Source organism: Mauremys reevesii, linkage group 1 (assembly GCF_016161935.1).
Source record: "Mauremys reevesii isolate NIE-2019 linkage group 1, ASM1616193v1, whole genome shotgun sequence".
NCBI lineage: Eukaryota > Metazoa > Chordata > Testudines > Geoemydidae > Mauremys > Mauremys reevesii.
In genome coordinates, this window is record NC_052623.1 from 204,098,454 (window position 1) to 204,114,620 (window position 16,167).

Genomic DNA, 16,167 nt, shown 5'->3' on the forward strand with positions numbered 1-16,167 from the left:
GTACAGTTCACCATTTTACCTATCAATGGTCTCTGGAATTTCTGGAGCATAATCCCAGGTGATTTCTTCTGCAGCAATGAAATATTCCCAGTCCTTAATCATACGCAGTTCCTTAAAGGATAATTTCTTCTTGAGCACGTCTTTCCCCACATGTTCTTTTATGTTGAGGTAACCGTGCATTCCAGCTGGTTGAAGAGAGACACAGTACAATGGTTACTGTTAGTCCTATGAACAGTGCATTCCTACAACCCATCAGCTCAGGATGCATGAAAACATTCACTCACTGACCTGAGTCTATTCAGGTTTAACAAAAGGGAAAAAAAGAAGAGTGCAGGCACTAAGGGTGGTATTTTCAAAGGGGCTTGTGGGAGTCAATGAGAGCTCAGCAACTAACTCGCTTCGCCTCCTTTGAAAATACCAGCCTTACTGACAACAAGAACTTCCCCTTTTCTGTTAAATGAGCCCTCCAACCTTTCACAAGAGGGAATCCACCGATCCATTACAACAGAGACCTGTTCACTCGAGGGGGAAACTAACATCCACCATTAAAGACGAGGAGAAAAGATTTTTTGCCCACTGAACTGCAAAAGTTCTCCGTTTCTCCTGAAAGAGCTGGTCAGTCTCCAGGTTTTTTATAATGAGGCTCATCTGAGCACCTCCCAAAGAATTAAAAACTAAGAGTTAGATTCATTGTTGCCCTGTAGCCCCTTTGCAGCAGTAATCCTAATGAGCCTCATCTTGCAACCCTAATTCAAATAAAATGCCCTGTTTCCACTGATTTCCTGGGATGATCTCAAATGCATTAGCCACCACATTTGACAAAGTTAGCAGCACTTTAGGAGATAAGGAGGAAGAGACAAGTATGACACTCTCTGCAACTGAACAACTGCCTCCTGAACAGATGTTCCCTTGCCTTGCAGATGATTCTGGACAAGAGAAGATATCAGCCACCTTCCTTTCTGGCTCACAGTCATGTTTGCTGTGGTCGATGCACCTCCCACAAGGCTGACGGTCGAGACCTTGCGACGATTTTGTTCCAGGACTTGCCCATTGAAATGGATGGAGAATATCTCTGGTTTGGAGCTCATTCCTATCAAATGCCAGCTAATGTTATCATATGTGCAAGCTCCTAGGTCTGAAACAGAACAGCAGGGTTAAGAACACAGGTGAATCATCCCAGAATCACAGGATGGTTAATTAATTCCCACTAGCAGGTAAAAATACCCACTCGGCACTTTCAATCAAGTCTCTCTGACATCTTGATGGCCATGTCTAGGATGGATACTGTATAGGCCATGGGTGGCATTTTCAAAAGTACTTAAGTGGATTAGGAGTCTAAATCCCATTGAAAGTCAGTTGAGTGCCTAACTCACTTAGGTGCATTTGAAAAACCTCACTCCTTATCCAGCGAGTGGCAGGAAGAGATTTAATTCTCTCTCTGCACGAACAGCCACGGCCTTGGAAGCCATGTGCTCTCGGCACCAAGGTCAGACTGCAGGGGAAAGTGGTGGTGGTTGGGAGTGCACACATGCTCCCTGGTGGAACCAGATGCTCATCATATGGTTATACACGAGGCTGTGCCACTCTACTTCTTCTGTTTGCTTTCTACAGCTCACTAGTGTACACTGCAGTGAGGAGTAAGACACAGATTGTGGACTCTGGCTGGATGCCACAAGTACGTACAGTACCTGGCAACGTCCCATTAGCGTAACCATTAATCGTGTACAGGAGAGAGGTTGATTTTTGCCAGCTTTTGCTTTCATCGAACACAGCAAACATCAACACATATTCTCTGTCAAAAAGCTTCTGTGTCCCATCTTCCTTCAGGCTTCCTGTGGGAGGAAACAGGAGGTATCAGATGAGGGCAAAAAGAAAAACAGCTCACATCAACTAAAAGGCATCCAGATCTATTCCATGAGCTTGCCGCACGTGCCAGCTGCACCTGGCCACATAGGACATTTTTTCAAAATGTGTTTGAGGTGAATTTAGTTCTGGGGAAAGGTGCTGGATTGGCAGCTTTGGAGACTGAAGGCCTCTAGCATCCACAAAACAGGTTCAGCACAGGGAGCATTTTTAATATGGGCAAAACAAAGTGTTTTTTCCTAGCCTCGTTCTTGGAAACAGTTTTGGCTACAACTTTCCAAAATAATTCAATCCGAGGCAGACACCTGGAATGGTAAATTCCAGCCTGAACAGTTAACGTTTGACAATGTTATAAGCAATCGAAGCTGGGGGTCTCAAAATGGGAAATGTCAGGCAACTTTACTATAAGGCGGTGTTACCAGCCCTACCTACAATTAGAATTACTCAAGAAACTAGCGTGCATTACAGCTAGTGCAGAACACTGTAACCCAAAGGCCTAAAATAAAGACAGAGGAAACAAAAATCAATTTCCTCTAAACTGCCTGCACAGAAACACGAGAAGGAAAGAGGAAAATGAAATGCCTTCTCACATTATGATACAATCTTCAAGCTTGATTTTGATGTTTTTTAGTTTTTATCGTTACCATAACAGAAAACGACACTATCAGAATGCGCTAGGCCACTGAAACAGTAGACCAGCTGACATTTTATAGCTTTTGTCTACCGAAAGCACTTTAGTACCTTTTTTACATATAAGCAATGCTCCAATCAGACCGGAGTTAAAGTCCATCACCATGTTCTCATGTGAGTAATAGATATAGGTGAGACAGGGAGGGTCGGCTTCTTTAGGCCCAATTTCTGCTGTGATCTCCCACGTGTATTTATACACCAGGCCTGGAGGCACAGAATCATCCAGTTTTTCAAAAGAAGATGTTCTGTCAGCATACAAGGAACCTGCGTAGGTAGAAGTCGAGAGAGGGAGGTAGAGGTGGCATTGAGGGAGGGATTGATGAATGTGTGCACAGGGTTTTTACTACTCTTGCCATCCATACACAGAGAGCTTGATTCTTTTCTCATCTGCACCAGCTTTACAATGGTGCCGTCATTGACACCAGTGCATAGGGAGGGTAAAATGCTACCGTTTACATTCACTGTGCACTGGTGAAAATGAGACACAAAGTGCAAATTGGACACATATTAAGTAATAAATAACCCATTACCAATAGTGGCAAATGCCTTGAACTCTAAAGCCTTGGAACTGAAAGACTATAAATACATTTTCTTTAACACACACATTTAAACATTTACTGTATGGGAAGATAGTTCCCAACATTTAGGATAAGGTGCTTTCTGAAAACACTGTAACTGTTTGGAGTCAACAGCGTGTGAGGAGGCAGGACAATGCTGTGCAGTTCATTTAGTGCACAAACAGCCACAGACTGAATTCAAAGGTCACAGAACATCAGTCTTTGGGGGGATTTTCTGAACATTTCCTCCCTCACCACTCTATTTTCTACCCCCTTGTTGCACTTGCAGCTCTATGCAATCTAGCTGATTTAGTGCCAGTTAGAAGAAGTTAACATCAAATTGGATTCCATCCTTAATTTTATTAATGGATGTTGGTAAATCATTTGGCAGGATAGACTGGCACTGTCTTAAATGGATAGCTTTACTCAAGTTTGATTTAGTCTCTATGGCATTCTAGGAAACCAGCAGGATATATTAGTACCATGCCTCTAAGAACTGACAGCCAAAGGCCAGATCCTGCAAGAAGCTGAGCTCCTACTGGGAGATAGTAAATACCCTTTGTCATAGTCCCTGGGCAGGCCACCCCTTCTGAGACCCTGTTCCAGTCCCCTGACTGCATCTCTTTCAAGTGGCAGGGCTGTGCCTCCACTTCTTTTTGGGGTGAGATCCCCTGATCCACCCACTCCCCGACTTGGTCTCTGGATCACACCTGCCTGGTTGCCAACCATGATATCTAGCAAGCCCAACGGCTTGGCACCTGCAAGAGTTTCTCCTTGGAAGCCTGTGGTCAGTGGTAGTACACAGTGACACAGAAGCAACCTCTTCAAAACAAAGTATGATTTGTTTGTCGAAAGGCGCGCTACACTGAGAGAGACAGATTGAAAATAAGAGAGCTATACACATACTGTCTTACCTACCCTAGGCATTCCCCTCAAGCCTCTAGGTAGCCTTGGAGCCCATGTTTTCTTGGGGACCAAATTACATCCTGCTTGCTGCCCCTGACTCTCTTCTGGATACATCTGCATTGGAGCAGCACAGCTACGGTGCTGCTGCTGTACCGCTGAAGTGTAACGCTTCCTTATTGACACTAGGGGATTTCCATTAATATAGTTAGTCCATCCTTCTGAGAGGCAGTAACTAGGTCGACGGATTAATTCTTCCATTGACCTAGCTGCACCTACAGTGAGGATTAGGTTGATCTAACTATTTGTACAGAGTGTGAAATTTTTCACAGCCCTGAGCGATGTAGCTAGCTCAAAGTAAATTTTAGGTGTAGACCAGGCCAGTCAGTTTGTGTCAGCCTGCAGCAGCTGACAACTTCCCTCCTCCCTTTCTTCAGGGCGGGTATTTTAATTGAGCAGTTACCTTTGTTCTCCAGCTTCTCAGCTTTGGCAAAACAGCTATGTCACCAGCATAAGGGAAGAGTCAACCAGCAGTATACACATCTCAGACAACAGGGCTGTCACATGGCTGATGTAATAATAGATGAGGTTGGGCCACAAAATGTAGATTCAGATCCAAAGATCAAAGGTCGATGGTGTCCATACCCTGGACTTGGTTTTAGGCCCTTCTCTATCTAAGATTATATAGTCTTGAGTAGAAAAAAAGAATAGATGGCATTTTACAGCACATACCTTCTGACAGTTTGTTGTAAGCTATGCCTTGTGGGTGAATGCTCAGCGGTTTGTTGGCCATGTTCTTAAAGTGAACTACTAAAGTGTCTCCCACTTCAGCACGCAGAGTTGGTCCCAGAAGTCCTGCAGAAATTCAGCATTAAAAATAAAAAGAGTAAATGAGTATCAAATGGTGCATCTTAGTGAAAGGGAGAGAGTCACCTTCTCCTGAGTGGGAGCGTGAACTCCTGTTAAAGGACAAGTTGCACAAAATAAAGGCATAGGATTTAATGCCAGTGCAATAAGGATTAATCCTATCCAGTGATTTAGCTGTGAGATACCTGGATGGTGGAAAGGCACTCAAGGATCTAACAGATGGGACCCAATGTAAATAAGGTTGTGAATGATCTATTCAGCAAAGGACACTGAAAATCATAGGAAAATTCTGCACATGAAGCGAGAAGGCTGTTTTCCGGCTATGGAAAGTTTTGTGAACAGACAGCTTAAAGGTTGGGGAAGGGATTTCTCCCCTTACAAATTAGTCACGAGTACAAGCATCGTTTTAGGAAAGCAGACAGAAGTCAGGGAGTGTTTAATGTGACATCCAGAGCAACAGCCTTCACAACACAAGGTATGTCTCCACTGCAGTGGGACATGCAGTTGCAGCTCGTGTGACGTTATTGATATAATCTGGGACCAAATAGAACATGACTGCAACCAAGGTCCTGTAGTGGCACCAAATCTTATGTAAAGGGGGTCATATAAGGTGTCTAAGACCAGGTTATAGGTTGCTGGTTATGATTGTGGTGTCTATATGTATGTATCATTTTGTAGTTGAAGTTATGAGTATTGGCTCTATACTGTCTATATTTCAAATTTGTGCTGTGCTTCTGGGTAACATCCCAGACAAGTTGGTGTTAGCTCTGCCTAGCCTGCTTGATGGCCCATTAAGGACCATCAGCTATACAATTGACCCATTGAGAGAAGGCAGATATGCCTTGTAACTCAGCAAAGTATGCAGGAACTTGCCCATGTGACTCCAGACTCCATTTTGCTGTAATTTTCCACAGTAAGAACAAAGAAGTGTTCTTACACCTGCAAAAGACTATAAAAGGCTGATGCCTCATCTCCATCTTGTCTTCAATCCTGCTTCTTACCGCTGGAGGAACTTTGCTACAAACTGAAGCTCTGCACAAAGGACTGAATGACCCATCCCAGCAGTGGATGTACTCCAGAGACTTGATTTGAACCTGCAGTTTACTCCATCACTGCTACAAGCCTGAACTAAGAACTTTGCCATTACTGTATGTAATTGATTTCATTTAACCAATTCTAACTCTCATCTATATCTTTTTCCTTTTATGAATAAACCTTCAGATTTTAGATTCTAAAGGATTGGCAACAGCGTGATTTGTGGGTAAGATCTGATTTGTATATTGACCTGGGTCTGGGGCTTGATTCTTTGGGATCGAGAGAACCTTTTTTCTTTTATTGGGGTGTTGGTTTTCATAAGCATTCATCCCCAGGACGAGTGGCACTGATGGTGATACTGGGAGACTGGAGTGCCTAAGGAAATTGCTTGTGTGACTTGTGGTTAGCCAGTGGGGTGAGACTAAAGTCCTCTTTGTCTGGCTGGTTTAGTTTGCCTTAGAGGTAGAAAAACCCCAGCCTTGGGCTGTAACGGCCCTGTTTAAGCAATTGGTCCTGAATTGGCACTTTCAGTTGGGTCCCGCCAGAACTGCATCGTCACAGCTTGGCAAGGCATTCCCATGCTAGCTTTAATCTAGATAGCACAGATAAGAAGAGCAGAAAAGATGCACCAGTGCAGACTAACAATGTAAGGCCTGGTCTACACTAGGCGTTTAAACCGGTTTTAGGAGCGTAAAACCGATTTAACGCCACACTCGTCCACACTAAGAGGCCCTTTATATCGGTATAAAGGGCTCTTTAAACCGGTTTCTGTACTCCTCCCTAACGAGAGGAGTAGCGCTAATATCGGTATTACCATATCGGATTGGGGTTAGTGTGGCCGCAGATTGATGGTATTGGCCTCCGGGCGGTATCCCACAGTGCACCACTGACTGCTCTGGACAGCAATCTGAACTCGGATGCAGTGGCCAGGTAGACAGGAAAAGCCCCGCGAACTTTTGAATATTTCCTGTTTGCCTAGTGTGGAGCTCAGATCAGCACGTGTGGCGATGCAGTTAAAAATCAAAATAAAGAAAGAGCTCCCGCATGGACCATGCGGATGTGATCGCTGTAAGGGCAGGCAAATCTGTTCTATCAGCGCTCCGTTACAGAAGACGAAATTCAAAATCATTTTTAAAAAATCTCCAGACAGACGCCATAGCAGGGGCTCAGCGCACTGCTGTGTGACAAACGTAACGGAAAGCCCAAGAATCAAATGGACGCTCATGGACTGGAGGACTCAAGCTATCCCACAGTTCCTGCAGTCTCCGAAAAGTATTTGCATTCTTGGCTGAGCTCCAAATGCTTCTAGGGTCAAACACAGTGTCCGCGGTGGGTCAGGGCATAGTTCGGCAATTTACGCACCCCCCCCCACCCCCAGAAGTGAAAGGGAAAACAATCCTCTCTTGACTCTTTAACATGTCACCCTATCTTTACTGAATGCTGCAGATAGACCCGATGCTGCAGCACTCAACACCAACATCCTTGCTCCCCCCCGCCATGGGTGGCTGATGGTGCAATACGACTGGTATCCGTCCTCGTCATCAGCCTATTGGCACATGGGGCAGTGCAAAAGGACTGGTAACCATGCAGACTAGCATCGGTGAGGTCTATCAAGGGTGCCTGGCCCTAATTTTTCCTGGTAGATGGTACAGTATGGCTGATAACCATCGTCGTCATAGCAACATGGGGCTGAGCTCTGTCAGCCCCCACCCTTCATGTGTAAAAAAAAGATTCAATTGCCCCTGGACTAGCAGAGGGATGCTGGGCTCCTCTCCTCCACACTCCTTACTGTTCTGTCTGGACTATCATAGCAGCTGGAGGCTGCCTTCCACTCATTTCTCACTAACAAGTCACTGTGCCTTATTCCTGCATTCTTTATTACTTCATCACACAAGTGGGGGGACAATGCTACAGTAGCCCAGGAAGGCTGGGGGAAGAACAGAATCAACAGGTGGGGTTGTTGCAGGAGCACCCCCTGTGAATAGCATACAGCTCATAATTTCTGCAGGATCTGACACAGAGCAGCTGTGCTCTCTGATACAGTGGTTCTCTAGTATACTTGCCCATATTCTAGGCAGGACTGATTCTATTTTTAGATACCAAAAAGGAGGGATTGACTCTGGGAGTCATTCCCAACTTTGGCTTTTGCGCCCCTGGCTAAGAGCAGCCAGGAGCACTTATGACAGCAGCAAATGGTGCAAAACGACTGGTAGCCATGCTCATCTTTTTACCAATTTATGGATTGGTAGATGGTGCAGTATGGCTGATAACCATCTCTGCTGTCATGCAAAAGCAAAAGCATGCTGCTGTGTAGCGCTGCTGAATCGCCTCTGTCAGCGGCATCTAGTACACATACGGTGACAGTCACAAAAGGCAAAACAGGCTCCATGATTGTCATGCTATCGCATCTGCCAGGGCAATCCAGGGAAAAAAAGGCACGAAATGCTTGTCTGCCGTTGCTTTCCCAGAGGAAGGAGTGACTGACGACATTTACCCAGAACCACCAGCGACAATAATTTTTCCCCCATCAGGCACTGGGATCTCAACCCAAAAATTCCAAGGGGCGGGGGAGGCTGCGGGAACTATGGGATAGCTACGGAATAGCTACCCACAGTGCAACGCTCCAGAAGTCGATGCTAGCCTCGGACCGTGGACACACACCACCGATTTAATGTGTTTAGTGTGGCCGCGCGCACTCGATTTTATACAATCTGTTTTACAAAACCGGTTTATGCAAATTCGGAATAGTCCCGTAGTGTAGACGTACCCTTAGTACATACATAGGAGGAGCCCACACTGAAGCCCATGCTCCTGCATCTTCTTTGCTACTTTTAGCCATGTTAGCTAGATTAAGCTAACGAGGGTATGCCTACCTGTGCTGGTATCACACTTTCCAGTGCAGTGTAGACATACCCACAATCAGGGAAAAAAAGATCCTTCAGTCACAGAACGCATGCTGTGGAAATGGGGTAAGTAAGAAAGGTATTGTAGTGATGGCCTGAGGCATCTTCCACTGAAGTCAAAAGGATTTTTTCCATTAACATTAATGCAAAAATGGATCAAGCCCTTGCAAAGGTGGTTTCTTTTTATTTAACTAGAAGACATTTACCTGTAAATACCCAGGGCTTGATTCTCCACTGCTTTGCCTTTGTTTAGTCATTTGCCCCTGTGCAAAATGGGTGTGAAACGCTCTTACTGATGTGTGTAAATGGAGAATTCAGATTAACACTTTACACCCCACTTTGCCCAGGTGTAACTGATTAGACCTTTCTATAATTAATAAAGATAGGGCCAGTTTCTGATACCCTCACTCATGCTGAGTGGCACCTGACTCCACCCACTGACTGCATCCTAGGGAAAAGGCAGTTTTACCCATCCTGTCTGAGGGGAGGGCTTTTATGGAACAAGGAAAACTTAGCAAAAGATAGAACAAAGAAAGCCAAGTATTGGAAGGGGGCATATCAATGCAGAGAGACGCACAAGAAGGGGAAGCACTGTGCAGGAGACAGCAAGGTCACAGGGGCTGGGGGAAGGAAACTCCATGTGGGATGAGCCACCCAGCATATAACAGCCTGCATGAGGCAGGGGAAACCCTGCCTGTCTACCTTCCTGGATACAGGTGTCCCTCCAAGGACTCCCAAGGAAAGAGTGAGCTAGTGAGGCGCATTGTGATTAGGATGGTTCTTGCGTTCTATATGATCTGTATTGTCTTGTGCTTTATGTGATTAAGTAAAAGAGCAATTGTGCTAGGCTCTGTGCAAAGCGTGAGAGTGTGTTATCTGCTTCACAATTATCACATGCCTCCTGTTAAACTATAAACCGGAAGCTTTTCACCTTGGAGGAGTGGAGTGTAGGGAGAGGGGGTATTTGAGTACACTGAAGAGTCACCATTGTGCCCAGGGACTCGGCAGCTCAAGAGTGGGTTCCAGCTCTCATAAGGAGGTGCCAGATAGAAAGTCTGCACCCTGAGTGTGTGTCTGGGGACTCCAAGATCAGGGCAGGGGCTAGACTCTCTTCAGGGCCAGAGCCTTAACATATCCAGGGATCCAGAGGCTTGGATTCCCCTCACAGCAGTCTAGTGGGTGGCCAGCAGGGGGAGCCCAACCAGATCTGTGACAGTCTTCCTCCCTTGTTACAAATTGCTTTACAGAGAGAGTGCATTGCTCCCCACTTTGTAATGATTGGCCCTGTCTAACAAGCAACCAGCCAATTACTCACTTCCTTTCCTGCTGTGTTATTGAAAGAGAGGAAATGAGTCAGTGGCGCCAAAGGAGAAGGGAGGATGAGTTCCAGAGACTACACTGTCAGCCCGGGAGGGATCTAATCACAAACTCGACCCTGCAGGTTGGATCACGGCAACTGGACGCCAGCAATCTGGTCAGCCCATTTATGCTTTTAAATACTGGCAAAAATTTTCTTCCAGTCTTCTGGAACTTCCCCAGTGTTCCAAGACTTATCCAAAATCAATAGTGGAGGTTCAGGGGTGCAGTCCCCCAGGCAGGCTTGCTTGAAAACCCAAGTAAAAGGGAACAACCCCACCAAGCCACTACTCCACTTCTACCCCCCTACAGCAACCCACCCCACCCGCTAATACGCCCCAGAACCTGTCACCCTGGTGACCTTAGATTTCTTCCAGGAGGAGTGATGGAATCCATAATGGGGAGTACTAAGGGGGGAGCCTCTGCAGCTGTGCACTGATCCATCATGAGCCCAGGCAGAGGATGGCAAATGGTGTCAGACAGAGCCTGGGGTTGGAGGATTGAGTGTGATCAGTGTGACTGTTTTGCACAGCACTACACGTGTGGGAGATCGATAGCAGTGGAAGTGAAGGGAGCAACACCCACATTTTTCAAGCTCTGGAAATATACAAACTAGCCTCCAAAAATGGGTGCCCATATATTCTGCAAAGGCTGCAATAGTGTGCGCCTGTATTCTGGCCAGCAATGGCACCACATACAGACCCATCACACAGATGACCTTGGAAACACACAATAAGGAAGGCAGTGGAAATCTCCTGGTTATGAAGCTGCAAACAGTCAATGACTTACCTTTTCAAAGGTGGCTAGTGATTTTGGGTGCCCAGTTTGAAATACTGTAAAGGGGCCTGATTTTCAAAAAGTGCTGAGTCCACCCTACTCAGAAAATCAGCCCCCCTTAAGGCATCTCAAATCAGTGACCCCAAAATGGAAACACTCCAATTACTAGTCACTTTTGATCCATGAATTCCAAGGCCAGGAGGAACCATTGTCATCAGCTAGCACAGGGGCTCTCAAACTTCATTGCACTGCAACCCCCTTCTGACAACAAAAATGTCTGCATGACCCCCGGAGGGGGGACCGAAGCCTGAGCTCGCTTGAGCCCACCTGAGCCCTGCCGCCCCAGGCGTGGGGGACAAAGCCAGAGCCCCACTGCTCTTGGTGGGGGGGACCAAAGCTGAATCCCAAGGGAGTCAGCCTGCCTGTTACCTGAGGGCCTCCCCACACACTCAGGGCCGAAGCCTTTGGGCTTTGGCCCTGGGCAGTAGGGCTCTGGCTTTGGCCCTGGGCCCCAACAAGGCTAATGCCAGCCCATGGAGAATCCATTAAAATGGAGTCATGACCCACTCTGCGGTCCCTAACTACAGTTTGAGAACTGCTGATGTAGTCTGACCTCCTGTATAACACAGGCCATAGAACTTCTCCAAAATAATTCCTAGAGCAGATCTTTTAGAAAAGCACCCAGTCTTGATTTTAAAATGGCCAGTGATGGATAACCCAGCTCAACCCTTGGTAAATTGTTCCAATGGCTAATTACTCTTACTGTCAAAAACGTACAGCTTATTTCCAGTCTGAATTTGTCTAGCTGCAACTTCCAACCATTGGATCCTGTTAAACCTTTCTCTGCTAGACTGAAGAGCCCATGATTAAATATTTGCACCCCATGTAGATACTTATAAACTGTAATTAAGTGACCCCTTAACCTTCTCTTTGTTACGCTAAATAGACAGACTCTGAGAACTCAATCACATGTTATCTAACCCTGTAGTCCTTTTTGTGGCTCTTCTTTGAACCCTCTCTAATTTAATCAATACTGATAATGGAGGCCAATATTTTTAAGGGATGGGGCTTTCGGCTCCTGCGCTATAGAGAAGAGCTACCTAAATTCTCTCTCTATTTGCTTGGCTTGCAGTATATGCTGGCGATGGGTATACAAATATAGGCACATTTTCCTGCACATAGAAGACACTGGCTTTGACAGTTATTTTCTGCTTACCTGAGAAAGTATCTCTTGGTTTTGCTTTCTGAAAATCTGCTTCATACTCTCTATAGGCAATTTTCTTAAACACAGGCTCAGAATTCTCTAATCTGCAATAGGAAGTATAAAAAATAAATTAAATGTAAAGCTTCTTAGCTATGCAGTGTGGTCCAGTCGAGTGGGCACTAGACTGGGCTTCTGGAGACCTGGCTTCTATTCCTGGCTCTCACTTGGGTAAATCATTTCATCTGTTTCCCCTCCCATCCTGTGTCCATTTAGAGTATAAGCTCTTTGGACAGGGACTCTCTTATTACATGTTTATTCAGCACTTAGCACAATGGAGCCGCCGATAGCAGCTGGGGCTTCTAGACACTATTGTGATACAGTTTAATAAAGTAACCACCTTTTGCTATGCTGTAGCTCCTTTTGGCTCTACTGCAAGGTTGGTATTAGTTGACTCACTTCACAGTTGGGGAAACAGGAACCCAGAGAGCTGAAGTGACCTGCCCAAAGTCACACAGGATGTGTATTGCAGAGCTGGGAGCAGAACCCGGATCCCCCATCCCTGTGCTTCAGTTTCAAGATCACCTGCAATGATCTCAGCACAATCATTCCGCGTGGCAATTATCTGTAACTGCCGTGACTTTTAGGTAAAATAGAAAATGTGATTTGTTCCCCTTTGAAAGAGCAAACTGGCCTCTTATAAGGCAGCCCAGAGATCAAAACCATTCAGGAAACTGCTTCTTGCGCAATGTGGCAACTGTCTTTACCTTTTGATTCATAAAAGTATTTGCACAAATGGATCCCATGCTATGTGCTGTAGAAGAAACCCAAGCAGGCAAAAGGAAGAGAGCACATGGTGGCTGGACGATAGGTGTTGAGCTGAAACGAAGGTTGGAAGGGCAGAGCAGCTACATTTTGTGTCATGCATCCCTAGCTGATTGGTAGATTTCTTGGTAGCTATTGCAGGGAGGGTTCAGCAAGAACTCCCCCTCAAAGTCTCCTATCTTCCTTTCAGGCTTGGTAGGGGGAAGCTGATGACATTGCACAGACAGGGAGGCAGGGCAGCTGGATGAAGGGGAGGTCAGCCCATAGTGATGGCTCAGGATCCAGCCTTTGAGTTCAGAGCAGATCTGTTGCCTTGCAAGGCTGTGGATTACCCTAAGTCACTCTCCTGCAAGGAAAGAATCAGGCAGAAACGCCACAGGTTTCTACTCCATGGGGAGCAGAATTGGGCCCCCTGAGTTAACAGGAATTTTGTCATTGACTGCAGCAAGAGAAGGCTCTGATCTATGGAGCTCACTGCGGAGTTTTTCCCTGCAACAGTTTGTACTCACGAAGGTGATATGTGACCTCGTGTAATGATGTTAGATGGAACATGCCTGATCGACCCTGAGGCGTAGGAAAAAGGAAGTTATTACAAAAGGATCATTAGAAAAACCTGACATTTTTTCATTAAAATGTTTAATTGAAATTTCAAAAATCTGAAACCTTTCTGCCAGGATTAGTAATAATGTACAGCCAGAAATAATCTTTGACCAGCCAGGTGTGTAAACAGAGCGAAACCTCTAGCCAGTTTGGTTTCTATACACAGATGAGTGGGAGACATATATCTAGCAAAAAAGAAACTGAAGAGCAGCTTGGAAACGTCATGGACATGTGAATGCAAGCCCAAACGGTGTATGTTTGGAGGGCAGGGGGCTCTGAAAAATTACACCTGGTTATATCATATACAGTACTGCCAGCCTCAAATGTTCAAAAACATGAGATTTTGTTTTAAAAAAATATTTTTTTAAACAAAATGGAAGCGTAAGCTTATGCCCAAAATAGAGCAGTTGCGTATTCAGACCTGAGTTGTTTTTAGTGTTGTTGTAGCCATATTTGTCCCAGGATATGAGAGACAAGGTGGGTGAGATAACATCTTTTATTGGACCAACTTGTTTCTGAGTGAACAGCCAATAAAAGAATAGGTTATCACTTTAGAGATCAATTAAATGCATTCAAAGAAGTTTTGGGTCCTCTAGATATATTTGAATAAAAAACATTCAGACTTCCATTCCACCTAACTACTCCACCGTTTCCCTCCTGGGTCCTTCCCTCCTCTCCCTAGTCACATAGGTCTCCTATATTATAATTGTCACCTCCACCCTAATGTGTTATGCCTATATAGTACTGTCTGGTTTTGTATTGTCTGTTCTTGCAGCTTTGAAGAGTTGTAAAATTGCATAATTCTGTTGGAGATCCCATGAAGCCTGTAGTATTCTGCAGCATATATGAGCTGTAAGTCATTTACTTTTTGGTACTTTTAATTTGTTTTTGTTTTTTTAAACCACACAGACACACACAAATATAATACTAATCACAAAAAAATTGTCAATGCTACCATGGGAACCTGAAAGTGAAACTGACTATTGTGTATTCATCACCCCAGCTGAAGAAATATACTTAGTAAGTAACGATAAAGAAAGTAAACTAGATTATTCATTTACATTTTAAAAAATCTATGCTGTTTTTGTAAGGACCTTTTCTTATTTAAAAATAGATGTAGTATTGCCAACTCTGGTTGTTAGTTCTGTGACATTTGATGTTTTTTCTTAAAGCCCCAGTCACTTGAATCAAAAGTTTGCATGAGAATCTCAGCTTAAACAAAAAACCAAAAAACAACCAAAAAACAGTAGATTTCTAGTGGTTGCAGAGAAAACTTCAAAATGTGAAGAGTGTGTGACCAAAAAGCAAATGAAAAGAAGTCCAAATTTCTCCCCAAATGATGAGATTTTAAATGATAATAATGTTGAGAGGTTTTTTTATTTGCCTTGTGGCTTTTGAGCTTTTCTACACAACTGTGAAGGCCAGAAACGTTTTTTTTATTGTTGTAATGAAAGCTGAGATTCTGATGTTTTCACCTAGCCGCAGGAGCTGAAGCTGTGAGAACACACCAAATCTTGTGAGACTCATGTAAAAATTCTCAATGTCGGATTGATCCCAGTGAGAGTTTTGGGGACACAGAGGACGTGGGTGTGAGCCAGGGCCGCCCAGCAAGGGGAGGGGAAGTGGGGCAATTTGCCCCAGGCCCTGCAGGGGCCCCCACGATAATATAGTATTCTATAGTATTGCAACTTTTTCTTATGGAAGGGGTCCCCCGAAATTGTTTTCCCCAGGTCCCCTGAATCCTCTGGGAGGATTGGTGTGAGCCCAAGTTTGCCTTTGTCAAAATAGCATCAATAAAAACTGCTAAAAAAAATCACATTGTGTGAATTTAACAGCTGATAGCATTGAACTAAATTAAGGGCTTCATCCAGCTGGAGTCAATGCAAAGACTCTTATCAACTTCTATAGGCTGGATCAGGCCCTAAGCCCAGCTGTGCACAAACTCCTCAGGAGACTCAAGTCCCTTTCAGCCCAGGATGGGGCTGGTTGCCTCCACATCTTCCTACTCTTACCTGGACTGTTCTTTGGACTGGGGTCTGTAGCTCCAGCTGGTAGTCTCTGCGGCTATGTAGTGCTCTCGGACCTGAGCTGCTTCCACCCGATGCCACGCCAAACCTGGCCACCACAAACCAAGCAACATCAAGAGAAGGAGGCACGTGCAGGAGTGCCCCATGGTGCAAGCTCCTGCTGATGCCACACTGGGAGACACATGAGGCAGTGGCTGTTGCTTTTGCTGCTACTGCTGGGAAAATACTTTCATTGTGGTTAGTGATGCAAGAGGTGGTGGTGATGCTAGTGACGCCCAGGTCATTGCTCTTCACCTCCTCCTGCTGCTGACAGGAATCAGATGGGAGATAAACAGCTGCTCAGGCTGCCTTTCCCTCCCTCCCCCACATCTTCCCTGCTGCGAGCCAAGCACAGAGGACAAGCAGCCTCAACCACATAAGGCAGAGTTGGTTGGCTGGGTCATTGCCTACTAGGGCAGTAGGGTATTAGGGGCAGCAACCCAAATAGAAACAGTTTATGTGGCTGATTTGCAGGGTGATGAAGCATAGGGGCAGTGCTGGCACTGGGTGCAGGGACCTGGCTA

The 16,167-nt window shown here is 45.3% G+C and overlaps 1 protein-coding gene across 2 annotated transcripts in view; it reads right to left on the minus strand.

Moving 5' to 3' along the window:
- Positions 1 to 15,811, minus strand: part of LOC120399378 (coagulation factor V-like) — a 66,065-nt gene extending 50,254 nt beyond the window's left edge. Inside the window, exons 1-7 of one of the 2 annotated variants that reach the window (XM_039527584.1) lie at positions 15,590 to 15,811; positions 12,168 to 12,259; positions 4,746 to 4,868; positions 2,605 to 2,817; positions 1,689 to 1,832; positions 914 to 1,135; positions 20 to 185 (exon numbers count right to left, since the gene is read on the minus strand). In XM_039527584.1, the coding sequence (XP_039383518.1) occupies positions 20 to 185; positions 914 to 1,135; positions 1,689 to 1,832; positions 2,605 to 2,817; positions 4,746 to 4,868; positions 12,168 to 12,259; positions 15,590 to 15,750 (1,121 nt within the window). In that variant the 5' untranslated portion in view covers positions 15,751 to 15,811. The remainder of the gene's footprint in view (positions 1 to 19; positions 186 to 913; positions 1,136 to 1,688; positions 1,833 to 2,604; positions 2,818 to 4,745; positions 4,869 to 12,167; positions 12,260 to 15,589) is intronic. The other variant, XM_039527585.1, reaches the window with a different exon arrangement.
- Between the last annotated feature and the right edge of the window lie 356 nt (positions 15,812 to 16,167).